Below are 19,986 nucleotides of genomic sequence, written 5' to 3' on the forward strand. Positions count from 1 at the left end.
CATATAAACAAGGGTTGGCCTGAACATTATGGGTATAATTTGTATGTGAGTAACATTGGATTTGAAATATCTGTTGTTATATTTTATACACTATAGAAAGCATTTGTGTTTCTGTGTGTATGTATGTTATTATTGACAGCTAATATAGATTCTGTAATTAATAATGTGTTTTTCTGATGTTTCTTATTTGATGGTTTCTGTTATTATGTTCTTGAAAAACAATTCATTCAGAAAACAGCTGGTTGCAATTACTCATGACAGAAAAAGTTAGCACAGATCATAAAATCAGCGCAAAGGAAATTCCTCTGCAGTAAATGCTATTTATCCTGTCATGATTATTGTATGTATGCAGCCAGTGTACAATGGCTGCTCTTTGCTGAAAGTTTAGAGTTGTAAGTCTTCACAGAGAAGAATCCAAAAGTGAGGCAGCTCTGTTGATCAAATTTTTAGTTTTGAAAGAACAACTAAGCTCACACAATCACAATAAAAGCATAAAAAGTTGAGAAAACAAAATAACATTTGGGCTATATATAGCAGGTCCCCAAAATTCACTATTTATCCTTAACTGGAGAGCCTGTGCACCCTTTCTACCAAGGATCATTCAATCTGCCAATGGATAATTTGTGATTTTCTGTGAAGAGAATATGACAATGTGCTTTAAATGTGGAATATTCTTTCTATAGATGAAACACGCTGCAATTTTGGCAGCAGATGCTGAGCCCTTTTGTGGCCAACGACTAAGACTTTGTATTCAGGAGCTAGATTGGTTTGTTATGGCAGTCAGAATCATATTTTGAATGCAAGTAAATAATAAATTGAAAATAAGGAGTAAAAGAGTGAAAAACATTTATTTGTATTTTTAGTATAATTATTTTAACTAACTGATAAAGATACATTTGAAATATGTAGATACTGTGTTTGGGCAAATCAAGGGAAGTAAAACAGATTCTAAATAAACTGGATAAATAATTTTAAGATTAAAACTAAAAAACACATTGTGAATGTAGAAAATTTGCAACATTTAGTAGATCCTAGTTGAAGTACCAAGGAGTACCCTAGAGAACCTAGTACTTCAGTCTCAGAGTCAACCTGCAATTTTTCCTTCAGCATCTTGTGTTCCTTTATCTTCAGATGGATTCTAGTGGAGTCCAAACTTTCAGTAGGCACATAGAGTCCCCTGAAAGAGTATCCACTTGGAAAATTCATTGTTCTTTGTTTTGTCCTCGCACCTTGCTCTTGCAGTTTCTGAGTTAATCATAGTTTCTGAGGGCCCAGAATTTTTTGAATGATCCGCCTCAATGCAGCCTTCACCTCATTATTCCTTAAACTGTAGATGATGGGGTTCAACATGGGAGTGACAACTGTGTAGGAGAGTGACAATATCTTCTTGTTCTCAGGGGAGGTGTTTGAGCGTGGCCGGAAGTATGTGAGGATGGCAGTACTGTAGAAGAGGGAGACAACCAGGAGATGGGAGGAGCAAGTGGAGAAGGCCTTGCGCTTCCCCTCAGCTGAAGGCATCTTGAAAATGGTGGAGAGGATGCGGACATAAGAACTCAGGATCAACAAAAAAGGAAAAAGGATGAATAGGACAGTGGCTGTTAGAGCCTCCAGTTCAAACAGGGAAGTATCAGCACAGACCAGGGCTATGACAGGGGGGCTGTCACAGAAGAAGTGGTTTACCATATTGGGGCCACAAAAAGGGAAAGTGAAAATCCATGTGGTTTGCACAGTAGCCACTGGGAACCCTGAGAACCAAGAGGCAGCGGCCAGCTGGGCACAAGACCTCTGGCTCATGATTATTGGGTAGTGCAAAGGATTGCAGATGGCCATGTAGCGGTCATATGCCATCGTGGCCAGGAGACAGCATTCAGCAGCTCCAAAGAAAAAGAAAAAATACATCTGACTAGCACAGCCAAGGAATGAGATGGTTTTGTTTTGGAGTACCAGAGTACTCAACATCTTGGGCACAATGACCAAGTTGAAGCCTATTTCCAGGAAGGATAAGTTTCTGAGGAAGAAGTACATAGGACTTTGCAGAGTAGAGTCAGCTGTAGTAACCAGGATGATGAGGACATTGCCCATGAGTGTGACTAGGTAAATAATCAAAAACAGAAGAAATAGTAGAGCCTGTACTTCATAAGACAAGCTTGAAAAGCTCATAAGAATAAATTCCCTAACAGTTGTCCAGTTTCCCCAGGTCATTTTTTTGCATGATTTTATTGGGCATTCAAGATTAAGGAATATGAAAAAAGTGCTCATATGTTGTTATAAGTTTATATTTTACTCAAAATAAGAAACTCCATTTGGTTCTATATTCTACATTTGTTATAACAATTGAATATCAAACATTTTTTCTCTCCAAAATACATAAAATAATTTTGACTATCGAGTTCACAATTGCTTTGCAAAAAGATCTTGCATTTTCCCTCCAGTTAAACTGAGATGCATTTTATATATTTGTACATGTCTTAGCTTTTCTCTGTTATGTGGAAAATATATGAAGGCAGAACTCCATTTACCTTCCTGCCCTAGCACTCTTCAATTGTCAGTAATGTTAAGAAAGGCAGGTAAAGTGTTTTTGAAGAGAGTGGTTTTGATGTACAATGGAAGATGATGAGATTTAACTTGGTACATTTTGTATAGCATGAGGGAGAAGAGAGAGAAATAAAAGAAACAAGTATGACAATCAAATGTAAATGATTCCTCAGTAGTAGTCCTAAAACAGACCCAATATTCAGACCCTTAATATTGAGAAAGATTTAATATCACAGGAGTTCCCATTTATATACTCATCAGGACTTACACTATAGAGGTGAACACATATGCATCTCATGGAGGAAGGACTCTCAAGGTTGGTGTACATGATCAAAGAAAACATAATTGAGATGACATCAGACTCATGGGAGAATCCTGGTGTGCTATGTAAGCCTTTACATTATCTCCTTTTGGTTAACTTGGGCTTGGCTATTGAGGAATTTGATGGTCATACATTCCATGTTAGTAAAGTTCACCTCAAACATCCAGATGTCAGTACTAAGAAAGACATTCTAAGAGAAAGAAGTAGATTTTATTAATAGCAATATTCCAAAATTTAAAGACTCAAATTTTGATAATGAGAATCTTAGAAAAGGAATAAAATTAAAATATGTAGCTTGTTGTCTTATGCATTATATAAGCTCAGTAAAAGTCAGTTATGATAATCATGACAATTGATGGTATCTTCGATTTCTAAGATAAGAAGCAAAACTATCCAAGCCATTACCCAAACTCTCCTTAGCCTCCACTATTCAAATTTCTAAGAAAAAAGAATAATAATTATTCAATAAATACCAATTATGTTCTGTGTGGTTCTCATCAAAAGTCATAATTGATAATGAGTGATCATCTCTGCTCTCGTAGAAACAGCCTTCTTCATATATCACCATCATATATCACTCAGTATGTCTAGCAAATTTTGCCGATAAAATGTGTGCCATGTGGGTCGTATGAGCAGCACTGTACAATAAAGCTTTCAGGGAGCAAGGCATTTGGATGTAGACAGTGTTAGAAATGCCTCCTTGAGAAGAAAACTCCCAAGTCCCATGAAGATTCAAGAGGCTGGCACTGATAGGTCAGAAGGAAAGGGAAATACAAAATGAGAATACTTAATATTTTTTGCTGATGAATACTTATTAAAAATCCTCAACCTTAGTTTCTCTAAGTGGGCCACTGTGTCTGTGACTATGTCCTGTGCCTTTTCTTGGATCCCCTTCCCTCTGTTTATCTCTTTTGTCCTATGTTGACATGCTAACTTTTTGCTTTATCATATCATATTGTATCATATCATATTGTATCATAACATTTTCACTTAGAAGTTGGTTTGTCTTCTAATGACAGACAGAAACGGTGGCGGTGGTAGGTGGATCTGGGTGGTAGAGAATGTGAAAGAGATTTTGTGGGATAGAGGGAGAAGAAATGGTAATTAGTATAAATTATATGAGAAAAACATTTTTGATTAGAAAAGAATAACAACAAAAATAAAAAGAAATCTTCTTTGATGTTTGTTTACAAAGTAACAGATCATCTATGAGGTACTAGCTGTAGTATGTTTTTTTTTTTTTTTTTTTTTTTTTTTTTTTTTTTTTTTTTTTTTTTATACAAATTCATTAAAGATTCAGCAAATATTCTGGTAAAACATTGTTGGATAATTTAAAAACAATCCAGTGAAGTCTAGCCATGACCAGTGTCAGGTTGAACTGTTGTAAGCACAGTTTTCTAAGGACTCATAGCTGTACGACTCCAGTTAGATACTGGAAAGCAAGTGAAAAAAAAGAAAATGGTTATCAAAAAGAACACTTAGAAAAGTTGAGGGACTTCACACCTGACAAGTTATAGCTCTCTGGCTATCCAGCAATGATAGACGGCCCTTGAAGACTGGGAATGGATGGCAATGTTTAAGTTAAATGAGGATTTGGATAAAACTAAAGATAAGGGCTTTGAGCTGTCAACATGCACTTTGTTTGTCTACTCTTTTCTGAAATACCTCCTGGTGCATTGTTCTGAGGATTCAGGGTTTCAAAAGACACAGAGGAAAAGAAACCCAAATTTAGAGCTTCTCTTTTACCTCCTTTCCTTTAGTTGTAATTATGTACTTTCATTCACTTGTTTTGAACCCTTTCTAACCTTTCACTTGATGCTTTCTCCTTTTGAACTATTCTTTCCTCTCTTTTTCACCCATATCCATCATCCTCCACTTTTCTTTTAGATTCTGTTTCCCCACTATGCAGAGAGAGGACAGCAGAGAAGTCACTAAGTAGATATTAAAAATGGCCATCCTGTAGCCGAGGTTCTGTTTGTGAGTAGAGCTCAGTTTTCTTCAGGTACTGAGCAGTGAACACAGAGCCTTAACTGATTGCGGCTGTGACGTAGACACAGAATGCGCTGTAGCAGGCAATGAAAGTAATACAGAAACTGAGTTGCAGTAGGTAGCTTGGATAGTGACATCTCTCTGTTCACAGTGTCTCCTTTCAGGACAAACACATTGGAGATTCTGGGTTTTCTTAAAAAACAGAATAACTAGGAAAATGCTAAAGAGTGCTTCACAAAATTTGCCACAGTAGTGATGATTTCAGCCCACACAGCTTTATTAGCAAGGACTCTGTTGTCAGTTGCAGAAGGTGAGATAACTTTTTGAACCATCATAAAATTGGGTACTGACATAACTGATGCTATTTTTGCTGATACAAAACACTAAGAGCCCTGCCTGCATGGCAGGGCAACAGTAAGTAACCAACTCAGATGATCTATGTGCAAACATGCACTACACACTGAATATTTTAAAGCACATGTCACTATTGCTTCACACATTTCTCAAAATCCACATTTTGTTAAGTTCTATAAAATTCCATATGCTTCACCAGAGACTCTAATCTGGGTTCCGGTGTCTTAGAAATTTGTCAAAGAAGACATGTTTTCGGTGATAATCTATCCTGTTTACAAAAGCTTGTATGTCTATGCTACCAACCCCTTTACTTACCTCCTGTGAGTGACATCTGTCAATGTAAATTTTGGGAAAGCTTTCCTTCATGACAGTCACCATGGAGCAGATTCAGGCTATTTGGTAATGAGTGATTCCAGGAGATCCCTAAATTTTGGCTTTGATTGTTCCGGTTATTCCAGATAAGCACTAAGTAGTTCTGAGTCAGTCACTGCACAGAAGCTCTGGGCAAGGATTATTTCCATCCCCATATCCAGTAGACTCTGAGTTGTGCCACTGTCAAGTTCTACAAGACACTTTGTTTTAGGGCTGTGCCAGTCACCCCAGGTGACTCTTGTGCATTGGCTGGGCCATTTCTTGTTAACAGGCTCTGAGTTGTGCAGTGCTCATCACTCTAGAGATACTCTGCACTGTACCCAAGCCTTCCACTCTGGAGGATTCCAGCATGGGTCTCGAGACTATTTATTCCCTGCTGTTTATCATAGCCAAATGATTTTTCTTAATTCTTCCTCTTCTTCAAAATGGCATTTCTCAAAAATTCCTTTGAAGTATGTATTCAATTTTAAGTTTCTCACTGGAGCACTTACTGTGTCTGACTTGTTCATTATTGTTTCTTGGTTTCAAGCATGGTGCCTGCAAACAACAATAATATAAAAATAGTTATGGCTACATCACTCTCTCTGTCATTTTTCCTCTCATCCTTTTCCTCAACACTGATTTCATTCTAGAATTTACAAGAGGACCAATCATAACACAGGTTCTCATAAAGAAGAAATGCATAAGGTCCAGTTGGAATGTCATTTATTAGATGATTATCATATGACTGGTGCTAAGTATTTATTAGTAAATGGTCACTGCTTAATGAGATATAAAGCTTAGAAGAGAAAACAATCAAATTGCAATAAATGTGTAACCAGAAGAAAATGATACAGCAACAAAAGCAGCCCTGGTTTCTTTTCTTTAGATAGAAACTATGAGCATGTGGGAATGATGGAAAATTTATTAGTCCTTGTGAATCAGCTGAAAATATATATAGGATGGGCAAAAAAGATGCCCCTAAGAAGTCCAGAGTCTGTGAATTATATTGGTCACATCCAATAGGACACTATCTAAGTGGAAGATGAGCAAACAGAGCTACCACTCCCCTGCAAAGGGTTTTTGTGGTTCTGAATCAATTGCAGAAATAATCATGTCATGAAAAATATTGCTCAAGTAAGAAAAACACTTATCTCTTCTTATGTGTTAGAATTTATTACTGCTGTTGAGAAATGCCTATCATTGGAAGACAAGTTTGAATATATTGAGATTAAATACATCATGATAGTATCCATTAGAAAACTCACACTGCTGGGAAGGCATTGATTTTGGAATTAGAAGTTATCTCATCCAGCTCCCTTGGCTTTAGAGTTTCGGTGAGCATTAAATTTTTAAAAGTATTGTTGCTTTGTGTTTTGGTTAAAGGATTTGTGGTTTTGTTTTGTTTTCATCTTTGTATTTTCTTAACTCAAAGCATTAGATGATGGGGATTCCTCAAGGAATGATTGTAAAGATGATTACTGTTATATTTCTCATTCAATCCTCTTGTAGGAGTCTTTATTGTGGAGAATTCTGCACAATCATATGAAATATGATCATCTCAACCATCATTCCTCTAAGTCTACACATGTGCCTCACAACATGTTCCTTTTCAATTTAAGTTTTTTGTGTTTGTTTTCTGAAAAAAAAAAGGCACCTAATTACATCGGTACTTCCTCTATGTGTGCGGCTGTGGGCCATTCACCAAAAGCATTGGGAACTTACCAGTGGGAGCAACTTTAATAAAAGTATGATTGGCCCTTCTTCCAGCAGCTATCAGCTACCCATACATCCTCATTAAAGAGTAGGGCCTGGAGTGGAACATCCCTTCCTGTGCTGGAATTGTGGCTGCTTTGACCTTGTCCAGGTCTTGTCTGGTATTCAATTTATCTATTATGAATTCATCAGTGAGAAAGCCATGCCATGTCCAAAAGGTAGCCTTTTACAGCATTCCATCCTATCCCATAGCTCTTACATCCTTTCTCTGTCCCAATTTTGCAGAATATTTGAATCTTTCCTTCTAGAAACTACATTTATAATTTGAAGATTCACTATATCCCTAAACATGGTACAAGTTTTACTTTCAGATTTTCTGGTACCTATAGAAGAATGTCCTTGAATCCTAAAAATTCCTATGAGCCTGAGATACCTGGAAGAATGTTCTCTTTTCTTTACTGTATAGATGGGTATTCTATTATATGAACCATGGTGAGGACAAAGGTTTGCTTATGCCTCATTGTTACCTGGAGGATCAGGCTGATGCCAGGATTTCATATGAAATCAAAGCTTTGCTTCATACTGTCTTCTCTCTACTGTACTGGCTCTACTCAATTATTCCAATAGTAAACAAATTGTCTTCTTGACTTTCTGACTCTAGAAACAATGCATGTTTATCATCTCTGGGTCTCACAACAAGTTCCTCTTGGTTTTGGGGCCATGTGTTCTAAACAAACAGAAGAAGACTCAACAAAAAATCATGTTAACGTCTAATCATTTACATAGTTTGTGTGTTTTCTCCAGGCTTTCAGGACACCTTTGTTCTTTTGCAAGAACTAGTCTTTCTCCAGACTTATCTCTCATCTTTGGAGTAGCAAAATTACCTACATACCATCTACAATTACTTCTCATAAACTTTTCTTTAAAGATGATTTTGAATTAATTTATTCTCATAAAATTTCAACTCAGCATCATTTTTAAAAGGCAGAGAATCTCATTAATTTGTCAGTTTTTATATTATAAAAGTCAGGGATGGGCGGGTTGTTCACTCACTCATTTTGCAAATCTGAGTATCTGACTACAAATTTCCAGCATCCTTGTAAAAATCCAGACATGACCATATGGTCCTGTAATCTGACTAACTGGCGAGCAAGGTCCTGCAGGTCCCAGGATATTGCTAGCCAGCCTATCTAAAATAATGGTTTTACTTCAATGAGAGATCCTGTCTCAATGAGACAAGGGAGAGAATGATAGAGGAACATACTTAATGACCTCTTCTCCCTTCCATATGTATGCAGTTGTAGGCATAGGTTAATTAACCAAGCCTGATACAAAACAAAACAATTTTATAATTTAAAGATTTTATTGTGCAAAGTAATGATATACTCAAAATTGAGTTAATTATTGTTTAAATCTTGCATTTTGAGTCTTTATGGGTATTCATTTCACAGTCATTTTAAACAGTTCCTATACCTTAGGTTCCACCCACAGCTATGGGACAAACCTTGATTGATTTGGTTTTGTTTCAAGGATATAGCACAGCCTTTAATGATTATTTGTAGGTTGTTTTACTATATTAGACTATCACATTCATCTGCTTTAATAGCTAATATTCTAGTGGACTAATCTATAGAATAAAATGCTATGAAGTTATAAAAGTAATAATAGAATTAAAGAAAATCTTTTGGTAAAAGTTAGTCTGGAATTCATGCTCTGGTAAAAATAGTACCATGATTGATGCTTACAATATCACCTCAACAAAGTATAAGGACCTACATATGTGCCAGGGTGCACACAGAATCACAGGACAATTTTCCTGGGAAGTACACAGTGGAAAGGAAGTAGCCATTGATGTTATACAGACATATCCATGAAGGCTTTGGTGATAATGTTCTGTGCTGCATCCTAGTTAGCTTAGAAGAACCAACAATGCTTCAAGGGAATGAATAGTGTACCCTGGAAAAAAGGAGACTGATTTTGGGGAAGGAGTCAGGACTTCCAAATTTGATCAATGGTCTGAATTACTCAAAGGAAGAAGAAATAACTATGATTCAGAATGGGCTTTCTCTTTCTTTCTGCATATAATCCCTTGTTAAAATTAGTAGCTATTTTACAGTGTTCAGCATATATATTGCACAGGAGTTAAATAATCTTGAAATCCTTGCCAAGGAATGAACTGTTGAACTGCCAACAGAGCCAGTAAATGAAGGCATAAAAACCTTGAAGATGCTGCTATCCCCTGTACCCAGTTCCACTTTGATCAACCACAGTGTTCTTTGACATTGTGTTTGATGTTGAACTCTTGGGCAAACAAAGTTCCAGAAGAAAAATTTTAAACTCTGAGTACTGTAGTGGAGGCACTGTTGTAAACATCCCCATGTTCTCTGAATTGTTCCAAGATTAATGTGGCAAAGTAGTGACTTCACATGCCATACTGGCACTTTCAGCAAGTCCATCCATAGGGAGAAATTTGAAGATAACTTCATCTTGGTGCATACAGGCCCTGGTATTTTGTCCATAGAAAATTCTGGACCAAACACAAATAGTTTCAAGTTTTGTTTGCCTTACCATAATGGAGGTTGTTGGATAACAAATATGTGTTCACTGAAAAGGTGAAAACCATGCACAAGTTGGAAGCATGGAGAACTTAGAATGACGAGAATGTCACTGTGGTCAGCCCTAATACTTCTGCCATGTGGATATCTTAGTCATCACTCAATACTTCAGGAGAGTCCCACGTCATCTGTCCACACTACTAATGGTTCATCTCACTATGGTTCTCTGGGTTCCTTTTGCTATTTATTCATCTCAAAGTCTAGGTTATTTAAGAGTTAAGTTTATGAATATAAATAGAAAATAAATAAGAAAATTAAAGATACAGTTTTGTGAGTATATAATTAGCAAGTAAAGTAAATTTTGTGTAGATTAGAATAATAAGTCTAAACTATATTAGTGGGATTTTTCCTTAATTAAAATTTCCAAAACCTACATTGGCAACTGGAATTAATCACAATAGAGATCATTGAATCACAAATATATGCTCTACATTCAAACAAATATTTACCTTACATTTTAATGCCTACAGGATATATTTTCTGAGGGCCAGGGCCTTGTGGAAGGTCCTGTTGAGGGCATTCTTCACCTCATTATTTTTTAGGCTATAGATGATGGGGTTCAACAGAGGAGTCACAACAGTGTAGGACAATGATAACAACTTTTTGCTTTCAGGAGAATTCTTTGATTTAGGCCTAAAGTAAGTGAGGCTTAAAGACACATAGAAAAGAGAGACAACAAGGAGATGTGAGGAGCAGGTGGAGAAGGCTTTGTGCTTCCCTTTAGCTGATGGAATCTTGAGGATGGAAGCCGCAATGAGAATGTAGGAACATAGGATCAGCAGGCAGGGTATCATGACAACCAGAATGGTCCCAACAATGGCATAGACCTCAAACCGTGTTGTGTCTGCACAGACCAGCCTCAGCACAGGTGGGCTGTCACAGAAGAAATGGTTCACCTTGTTGTTGGCACAGAATGGAAAACTGAAGAGCCATGTGGTCTGCACAGTGGCTACAGGAAATCCTGGAAACCAGGAGGCAGCAGCCAGTTTGACAAGTGTCTCTTGGTTCATGATGACTGGGTAATGCAAGGGACTGCAGATGGCTACATAGCGGTCATATGCCATGGTGGCAAGGAGGAAGCATTCGGCCACTCCAAAGAAGAAGAAGAAATACATCTGAGTGGCACAGCCAAAGAAGGAGATGCTTGTGTCCTGAGAAATCAGGGTCCGTAACATTTTGGGTACAACGACCATGTTGAAGCCAAGCTCCATGAGGGATAAGTTCCTGAGAAAGAAGTACATGGGGCTTTGCAACATGGGGTCAGCCAAAGTCACCAGAATGATGAGGCTGTTTCCCATAAAAGTGACCAGGTAGATGGTGAGAAATGCCATGAAGAGCAAGGCTTGTATTTCAGAAGGCAGGGAAGAGAAGCTCATTAGGATAAACTCAGTTACGCTTGTCTGGTTTTCTGCAGCCATGGGGATGGCCAAAAATTTCCTGTGCTCATAAAGAAAGATTCTTGAGTACAGAAATCAGATTCTGGATTCTTTCCCTAGAGATTCCTGATTAATTTCAGGAAGAGAGCCAAATCTAGGATTCTTTGGAATAAGAGGACCAATTTCTAGCGCATAAGCTGAGACATGCCAGAGTAAACTTCTGAAGTTGGTTTTTCCCAGTTTGTATGTAAATGTCTAGAAAGGCCAAGCATAAGCTGATCCCTGAGGTTGTAGAAAAGACATTGAAGTATATATTTTTGTAGACATGATGGTCCTGAATGCAGTCAAACTTTTGGAAATATATATCCAATGTAAATAATTTACAAAAGTATACTAAATAGAAATTTATCAAACCTGTAGAAATAAAATAATAAAAGCTATGCCTACTCATTATGTTTTTCTAATTCTTTGGATTCTTGACTTTGAGAGGTGAATGATGGGCTAGTGGCTATGGAAAATCCAATTTACTGTGTGAACACGCTGACCTCAAAGTAATAGTGGAAAATCATGAAAGAACATGTATTTCCTTTCCCACACCCCGATTTTGGGCTCTACCACATTGCCCTGTTTAGCTTTGCACCATTAATCCAGAGGCAGAAGTCTCTTCCTCTACCTCCTTAGTGCTGAAGGTAAAGGTGCGGACTGCCACTCCTGTCATGTAGCAAATTTTTAAACATATTTGCTGAATCACATAGTCCTTCTGATTTCTAGTAAATTATATTTTACAGAGTTCTTCTACTTTATCTGAGGACTTAATCCTCTATGCTGAGAATTAATGAATTTCTAAAACAAAATTGCAATAAATACAGTGGAAAAGATAATGAAAACATACATTATTAAAATCAACCAGTTCAGGAGGTTCTTTAGACATAGTTGGATCCTATGTGTATTATTTGGTTCTAATTTTGTTGATTATCAGCAAGCACTTAGCATCCCTGCTGCAATCTATGAACAGCATTCTAACATAAGATGTTAGATAAATAAAACATAAGATGAGGTTGTAAAATAAAATGTAGTAAACTACATATGCTCAAAAAATCAGCATAGAAAAGAAAAACATTATGAAAAGTAAGAAACAGAAATTTAGATCCTGGGTGTAACTGGTCAAGCCTATAATTCCTGCATTTGTGAGGCTGAGGCAGGTGATTGCCATGTGTTCCAGGAAAATATGAAACTCTTGTGAGTTCCAGACCAGCCTGTATTAGAGAGTAAGGCTTATCTCAAAAAAGTAAACTAAACAAATAAAACGTTAAATAATCTAACAAACCAACATTTATACAGTAAAAAGAAAAAAAAGTTCGGTGTTGGACATTTTACACACTTAGATTTTTATCTCATGCTAATGAACTTGGACTTTATTTTATAGATGAAGAAACCACGTGAACACTGGGGCACTGGAATGACATGTTCATAAATTTTGTGTAGACAAATTATTCTAAAATTTGTGAGGACGGGTAGTATAGCATGAAAGAGAGGGATGACAGCTGTGTGCCCAGAAACAAGGAGACCAGGTTGTAGGCTGTTTTCCTAGGAGTATTCACTCTTAAACAATTCAGAATCAGGAAAAATTATTGAGGAAGGCTCAATATTATTAATAAATAATGTGACTATAAGGCTACATTTACAATTTCAAAGCTTTATCATGAGACGGGGGATTGTTATCAAAGAATGACTATGGTGAAATTGATCAATGATTTTCCTGAAGTATGTAATGTCTTGAGTTTTCTAATAGAGTCTTACAAAATAGTAAAGGGATCAATAATGCAAAGAAAACTCTCAAGTAGTAAGCTTCTTACTGTCACTAAAAGGCAACACTAGATCTGTCATTCACATTATTAATTTAAAATGACATACAGTGACTTTTATAATGAACCAATTTCTTTTTTGTTTCATTTAAAATTGGGGGACAGTGATAAGAAAATTTTGGTTAAGTTTCCTGATTAGAAAAATAATTAAACATTGCAAACTAAATAAAAATACCCATATAAACAACTACTTTTGTGGGGTAAGAAAGAAAATTGCTTATCAACATTCATTTTGAAGGAAATGTTAGCATCCTGGGTGGCTTACTGTAAGGCAGTTTTATAGCTACTCACCTTGGGAGAAGGGGCATACCAGACTTTGCTGCTCTACCTCCTGCAACTGCATACTAAATTCCACTTGTTTCATGAAGTAATATAAGAAATATTTAAAGTTATATCTTTAAAAAGAAGGTCATGTTTTGACAAGTAGAGAGGAGTAGATTTGTAAAGAATCTTTTATAATGAGGGGCAATTGGGTGTTTGGAAATAAATGCCTTTGATATATCAGTTGGTTGTTATAATTGGTTATGTCTTCCACAAAATTACCATATCTATTCACATAAAATCCTGAACAGAATTTTATAGCATGTTAAAAAAAATCTGCCATATCCAGAATGTCAATGAACTTTGAATTCATTTCAAAAGAGGGACCATGTAACAGAACCAATTACATTTCATGTTAACTAAAAGTTAATAACAAGGCGATGGTAATAATGAAGACGTAGAAGTATTACAATTAATGAGAGAGGAATCTTTAAGAAGATTTGAAATTTCTTTCAAATCTCTGCAAATGTGTTGATCAGAATCATAATTAGTGAGAATATTTATATATCATAAACAGTAATAGACATTCCATTTGTCTTTCTTCCTATCTATTTACCAACACTCCTTGTCTTTATACTTAAATAATGTTAAGCGAGACACACTGGCCTTGCTGGGCAGGCTGAAGAAACTGTTAAGAGATTCGTCTTCACTGAGCTTACAGCAGCAGTGGAAGCTGAAGCAGGTGATAGAAAACATTTAGAAGTCCTCAACTGTGTCTCTCTTGTCCTTGGAGTGAGATGAAGAGAAAAAAGACTTTATTTCCCAGGTGTTCATTGATTTTCTCTTTATTCCCCATGGGTCCTGCCTTTTCTTGAATCTATTGTCCTTTGAGGACATGATGAAGTTCTTTTTTTCCAATATTTTTATTGTATATTCTCTGTATTTACATTTCAAATGTTATCCCCTTCCTTCCCTACCCCACTCCCACCCCCCCTCCCCGCCACATGTCTCCACTTAGGTACACCCTCTCCCAATTACCTTCTCTACCTCAGTTCCTTGGCATTCCCCTACATTGGGAAAACATGTCCTCACTGGACAAAAGGCCTCTTATCACATTGATGCCAAACATTGTTATCTTCCGCAAATCTACATACGCAACTGAAGCCATGGATCTCTCCATGTGTGCTCAATGGTTGGTGTTTTAGTCCATGGGAGTTGTGGAGAGTTTGGCTGGTTGATAATGTTGTTCTTTCTATGAGATTGCAAACCCTTAAACTCCTTCAGTTCTTTCTTTAGCAACTTCATTGGGGTCCCCGTGTTCAGTCTGATGGTTAGCTTCAAGAATGCTTAGCTGTATCTGTATGACTCTGGCAGAGCCTCTGAGGAGGCATCTATGTCTGGTTTCTGCCAGTAAGTACATTTTGGCATCAGCAATAGTGCTTTGGTTTGGTGGCTACATATGGGGTGGATCCCTGGGTGAAGCAGCCTCTGAATTTTCATTCTTTTCAATCCCAGATCCTCTATTTGACCTTATATTTTTTCCATGATTGTTTTGTTGTCTCTTCTAAGAACTGAGGTATCCACATTTTGGCTTTCCTTCTTTTTGGGTTTTATAAGGTCTGAGTGAATTATTACTTGGGTATTCAGAGCTTTCTGGGGCTAGTATCTGCTTATCACTGAGTGCATACCATGTGTGTTCTTTGTGATTAGGTAACCTCACTCAGGATGATAGTTTCTAGTTCCATCCATTTGCCTAGGAATTTCATGAAGTCATTGTTTCTAATAGCTGAGTAGTTCTCCATTGTGTAAATGTATCACAATTTCTGTATCCATTTCTCTATTGAAGGACATCTGGATTCTTTTCAGCTTCTGGCTATTATAAATAAGGCTGATATAAACATGGTGAGGCATGTGTCCTTGGAGCATCTTTGGGGTATATGTCCAGAAGTGGAATAGCTGAGTCTTCAGGTAGTAATTTGTCCACTTTTCTGAGGAACTGCCAGACTGATTTCCAATGTGGTTGTACCAGCTTGTAATCCCACAAACAATAGAGGCATGTTTCCCTTTCTCCACATCCTTAATAGCATTTTCTGTCATCTGAACTTTTTATCTTAACCATTCTGACTGGTGTGAGGTTTGTTTTGATTTGCATTTTCCCGATAACTAGGAATTTTAAGCATTCCTTTAGAGCTTTAGTATTCCTCAGTTAAGAATTTTTGGTTTAGGTGGACCACCAGCTCCTAAAGGTTGAAAAACTGGTGAGTAGGAGATCTAGGCAGCCAGGGAGCAGAGAGATCTCTGCGGAGTGCGCACGCAAAGCACACCCTCCAACCTGCCTGATCCAGGGACCAGGAACAGAACTTTGGAACGTCTGTTTCCAACCGGCGGCGACATCAGAGCACAGAACACAGCCCGGCCCATCTGCAACGTGCACCGCTAGCCCCTAAAGGTTGAAAAACTGGTGAATAGGAGATCTAGGCAGCCAGGGAGCAGAGAAATCTCTGCAGAGTGCGCATGCAAAGTGCTCCCTCCAACCTGCCTGATCCAGGGACCAGGAACAGAACTTTGGAACTTCTGTTCCGACCCAGTGACTCTGAGGCATAAAACAGGGCTCAGCCGATCTGCCACCTGGACCGGTGGAGATCCAGGGACACAAACCAGATACAAGGGAAAAGTGAGAACATATCACTGACAACAAAATGGCAAGAGGAAAGCGAAAGAGTATATCCCAAAAAAACCAAGACAACCTGGCAACACCATAACAGCAAACATCAGAATGACAAACACTCCAGAAAAAGAAGACCCAGACCTGAAATCATACCTCAAGATACTGATAGAGATACTTAAACAAGAATAGGAGGAAAAGCAAAAAGATTCAGAAGCTTTTAAAAAGTAAACAAGAAAAACACTCAAGGAACTCAAAGAAATAGTGGAAAACACAACCAAAGAGATGAAAGAATGGAAGAGAAATTTAAAATGGAAATTGACACAATAAAGAAAACACTAAAAGAGATAACCCTAGAGGTAGAACACCTAAAAAAGAAATTAGGAGTCACAGAAGCAAGCATTTCCAATAGATTACAAGAGATGGAGGAGAGAATCTCAGGGGCGGAAGACAACATTGTAAACATAGACAAAACAGCCGGAGAAGATGCAAAAAACAAAAAGCTCCTAACCCAAAATGTCCAGGAAATCCAGGACACAATGAGAAGAACGAACCTAAGGATAATAGAAATAGAAGAGGGAGAAGAGTATCAACTAAGAGGCACAGTAAATATCTTCAACAAAATCGTAGAAGAAAACTTACCTACCCTCAAGAATGAGATAACTACGAGCATAAAAGAAGCCTCCAGAACTCTAAATAGGTTGGAGAGAAAAGAAATACCTCCTGACACATAATAGTAAAAACACCAAGTGCCCAAAGCAAAGAAAGAATACTAAAAGCAGTAAGGGAAAAAGGTCAAGTAACATATAAAGGCAGACCAATCAGAATCACACCCGATTTCTCAACAGAGACTATGAAAGCTAGAAAGAAGAGCCTGGATAAACACCATTCACACCCTAAGAGAGAACAAGTGCCAGCCCAAGCTGCTATACCCAGCAAAACTATCGATCACCATAGATGGAGAGATGAAGATATTTCAAAACAAATCAAAATTTACACAATATCTGATCACAAACCCAGCACTACAGCGAATTATAGGTGGAAAACCCAATACAATGAGGGAAAATACAGCCTAGTGAAAACAAGAAAACTAAACAAGAAAACCGAAAGAAGAAAAAGACACGGACACAACTCAACCCACAAAAGCAATAAGAGCAGGAAACAGAAACAACTATTCCTTGATATCTATTAACATAAATGGACTCCACTCCCCAATAAAGAGACATAGGCTATCAGACTGGATACATAAACAAAATCGAGCCTTTTGCTGCATACAGGAAACTCATCTCATAGACAAAGACAGACACTATCTCAGAGTAAAAGGGTGAGAAAAAAACTTCCAAGCAAACAGTCCAAGAAGCAAGCTGGAGTGGCTATTCTAATATCGAATAAAGTAAATTTCCACCCAAAAGTTATCAAAAAAGATAAGGAAGGACACTTTTTACTCATTACCAGGGAAATCTGTCAGGAGAAAGTCTCAATTCTTAACATATATGCTCCAAATAAAAAAGCACCCACATTAATAAAAGAAACCCCACTAAAGCTCAAAAAATATATTTCACCCCACACAATAATAGTGGGAGACTTTAATACCCCACTCTCTCCAATGGACAGATCATGGAAACAGAAACTGAACAAGGACACTGCATAACTAGCAGAGACTTTGAACGAACTAGAATTAATAGATATATACAGAACATATTATCCTAAAATAAAAGAATACACCTTCTTCTCAGCACCCCATGGCACCTTCTTGAAAATTGACCGCATAATTGGACATAGAACGAGCCTCAATTGATATAAGAAGATTGAAATACTCCCATGCAACCTCTCAGATAACCATGGTTTACAGATGGTCTTTAACAAAAACAAAGACAACAAAAAGCCCACATACACATGGAAACTAAACAACACTTTGTTAAATGATAGCAGGGTGAAAGAAGTAATAAAGAAAGAAATTAAGGATTTTCTAGAATTCAACAAAAACAAAAACACAACATACCCAAACCTATGGGATGCAATGAAAGCAGTACTGAGAGGAAAACTCATAGCCCTAAGTGCTTCCAAAACGAAACTGGAGAGAGCTTACATCAGTAACCTGACAGCACAGCTAAAAGCCCTAGAGCAAAAGGAAGCAGATATACCCCAAAAGAGTAGACGGCAAGAAATAATCAAAATTAGGGCAGAAATAGACCAAATAGAAACAAAGAGAACCATTGAAAAAATTAACAAAACCAAGAGTTGGTTCTTTGAGAAAATCAACAAGATTGATAAACCCCTAGCCAGACTAACAAGAGGGCAAAGAGAGAGTACACAAATTAACAAAATCAGAAAGGAAAGTGGAGACATAATAACTGAAACTGAGGAAATTCAAGAAACCATCAGATCCTACTACAAAAACATACTCCGCAAAATTGGAAAATCTGGAGGAAATGGACTAATTTCTAGACAGATTCAAGATCGTAAAGTTAAACCAGGACCAAGTAAACCATTTAAATAACCCTATAACACCTAAAGTATTAAAAGAAATCATCAAAAGTTTCCTAACCAAAAAAAAAGCCGAGGTCCAGACAGGTTCAGTGCAGAATTTTATCAGACATTTATTGCGGATATAACACCAATACTCTCCAAACTATTCCAAAAGATAGAATCAGATGGAATACTACCTAACTCATTTTTTGAGGCTACAATAACCCGCATACCTAAACCAAAGACCCTACAAAAAAAGAGAACTTCAGACCAATCTCACTTATGAACATTGATGCAAAAATACTCAACAAAATACTTGCAAAGCGAATCCAAGAACACATCAAAACGATCATTCATCATGACCAAGTAGGCTTCATCCCTGGGTAGCAGGGATGGTTTAATACAAGGAAATCCATCAATGTAATCCACCGTATAAACAAACCCAAAGAACAAAATCACATGGTCATCTCACTAGATGCTGAGAAAGCATTTGAGAAAATTCAACACCCCTTCATGTTAAAAGTCCTGGAAAGAATGGGAATCCAAGGTCCATACTTAAACATGATAAAAGCAATATACAGCAAACCAACAGAGAACATCAAACTTCACGGTGGGAAACTTGAAGTAATCCCACTAAAAACAGGGACTTGACAAGGCTGCCCACTCTCCCCCTACCTATTCAATATAGTACTGGAAGTCCTGGCAGAAACAATTAGACAGCAAAAGGAGATCAAGGGGATACAAATCAGAAAGGAAGAGATAAAAACATCACTCTTTGCTGATGACATGATAGTGTACATAAATGACCCCAAAAATTCCACCAGAGAACTCCTACAACTGATAAACCAGTTCAGCAAAGTGGCTGGATACAAAATTAACTCAAACAAATCAGTAGCCTTCCTATACTCAAAGGACAAACATGTGGAGAAAGAAATTAGGGAAAAGATACCCTTCACAATCCTCACAAAAACTATGAAATATCTTGGTGTGACTCTAACTAAGCAAGTGAACGACATGTATGATAAGGACTTCAAACCTTTAAAGAAGGAAATTAAGGAGGATCTCAGAAAATGGAAAGATCTCAAATGCTCATGGATTGGAAAGATCAACATTTTAAAAATGGCCATCCTGCCAAAAGCAATCTACAGATTCAATGCAATCCCCATCAAAATTCCAACACAGTACTTCATTTAGTTGGAAAGAGCAATGTGCAATTTCATATGGAACAACAAAAGACCTAGAAATCCATCCTCAACAACAAGAAAACATCTGCGGGAATCAGTATCCCTGACCTCAAGCTATATTACAAGGCAATTGTGCTGAAAACTGCATGGTACTGGTACAGAAATAGGCATGTGGATCAATGGAAAAGAATAGAAGATCCAGAAATGAGCCCTCATGTATATGGTCACCTGATTTTTGATAAAGGAGCCATAAACATTCAATGGAAAAAGGACAGCCAATTCAA

General features: G+C 37.3%; 2 protein-coding genes across 2 annotated transcripts; both read right to left on the reverse strand.

Moving 5' to 3' along the window:
* Window positions 1-1,254: 1,254 nt before the first annotated feature.
* Window positions 1,255-2,202, reverse strand: OR10A4 (olfactory receptor family 10 subfamily A member 4; the record flags this gene model as incomplete). The annotated part of the gene is made up of 1 exon (XM_080911208.1): window positions 1,255-2,202. One exon carries the CDS (start codon window positions 2,200-2,202, stop codon window positions 1,255-1,257), a length of 948 nt encoding a protein of 315 aa, XP_080767334.1.
* Window positions 2,203-10,346: 8,144 nt separating this feature from the next.
* LOC308416268 (olfactory receptor 10A2-like) lies at window positions 10,347-11,300 on the reverse strand (the record flags this gene model as incomplete). The annotated part of the gene is made up of 1 exon (XM_080911203.1): window positions 10,347-11,300. The coding sequence occupies one exon, from the start codon at window positions 11,298-11,300 to the stop codon at window positions 10,347-10,349; it is 954 nt and encodes a 317-aa protein (XP_080767329.1).
* Window positions 11,301-19,986: the final 8,686 nt, after the last annotated feature.

This window comes from Micromys minutus (genome assembly GCF_963924665.1).
Source record: "Micromys minutus genome assembly, chromosome: 2".
NCBI classification, from domain to species: Eukaryota; Metazoa; Chordata; class Mammalia; order Rodentia; family Muridae; genus Micromys; species Micromys minutus.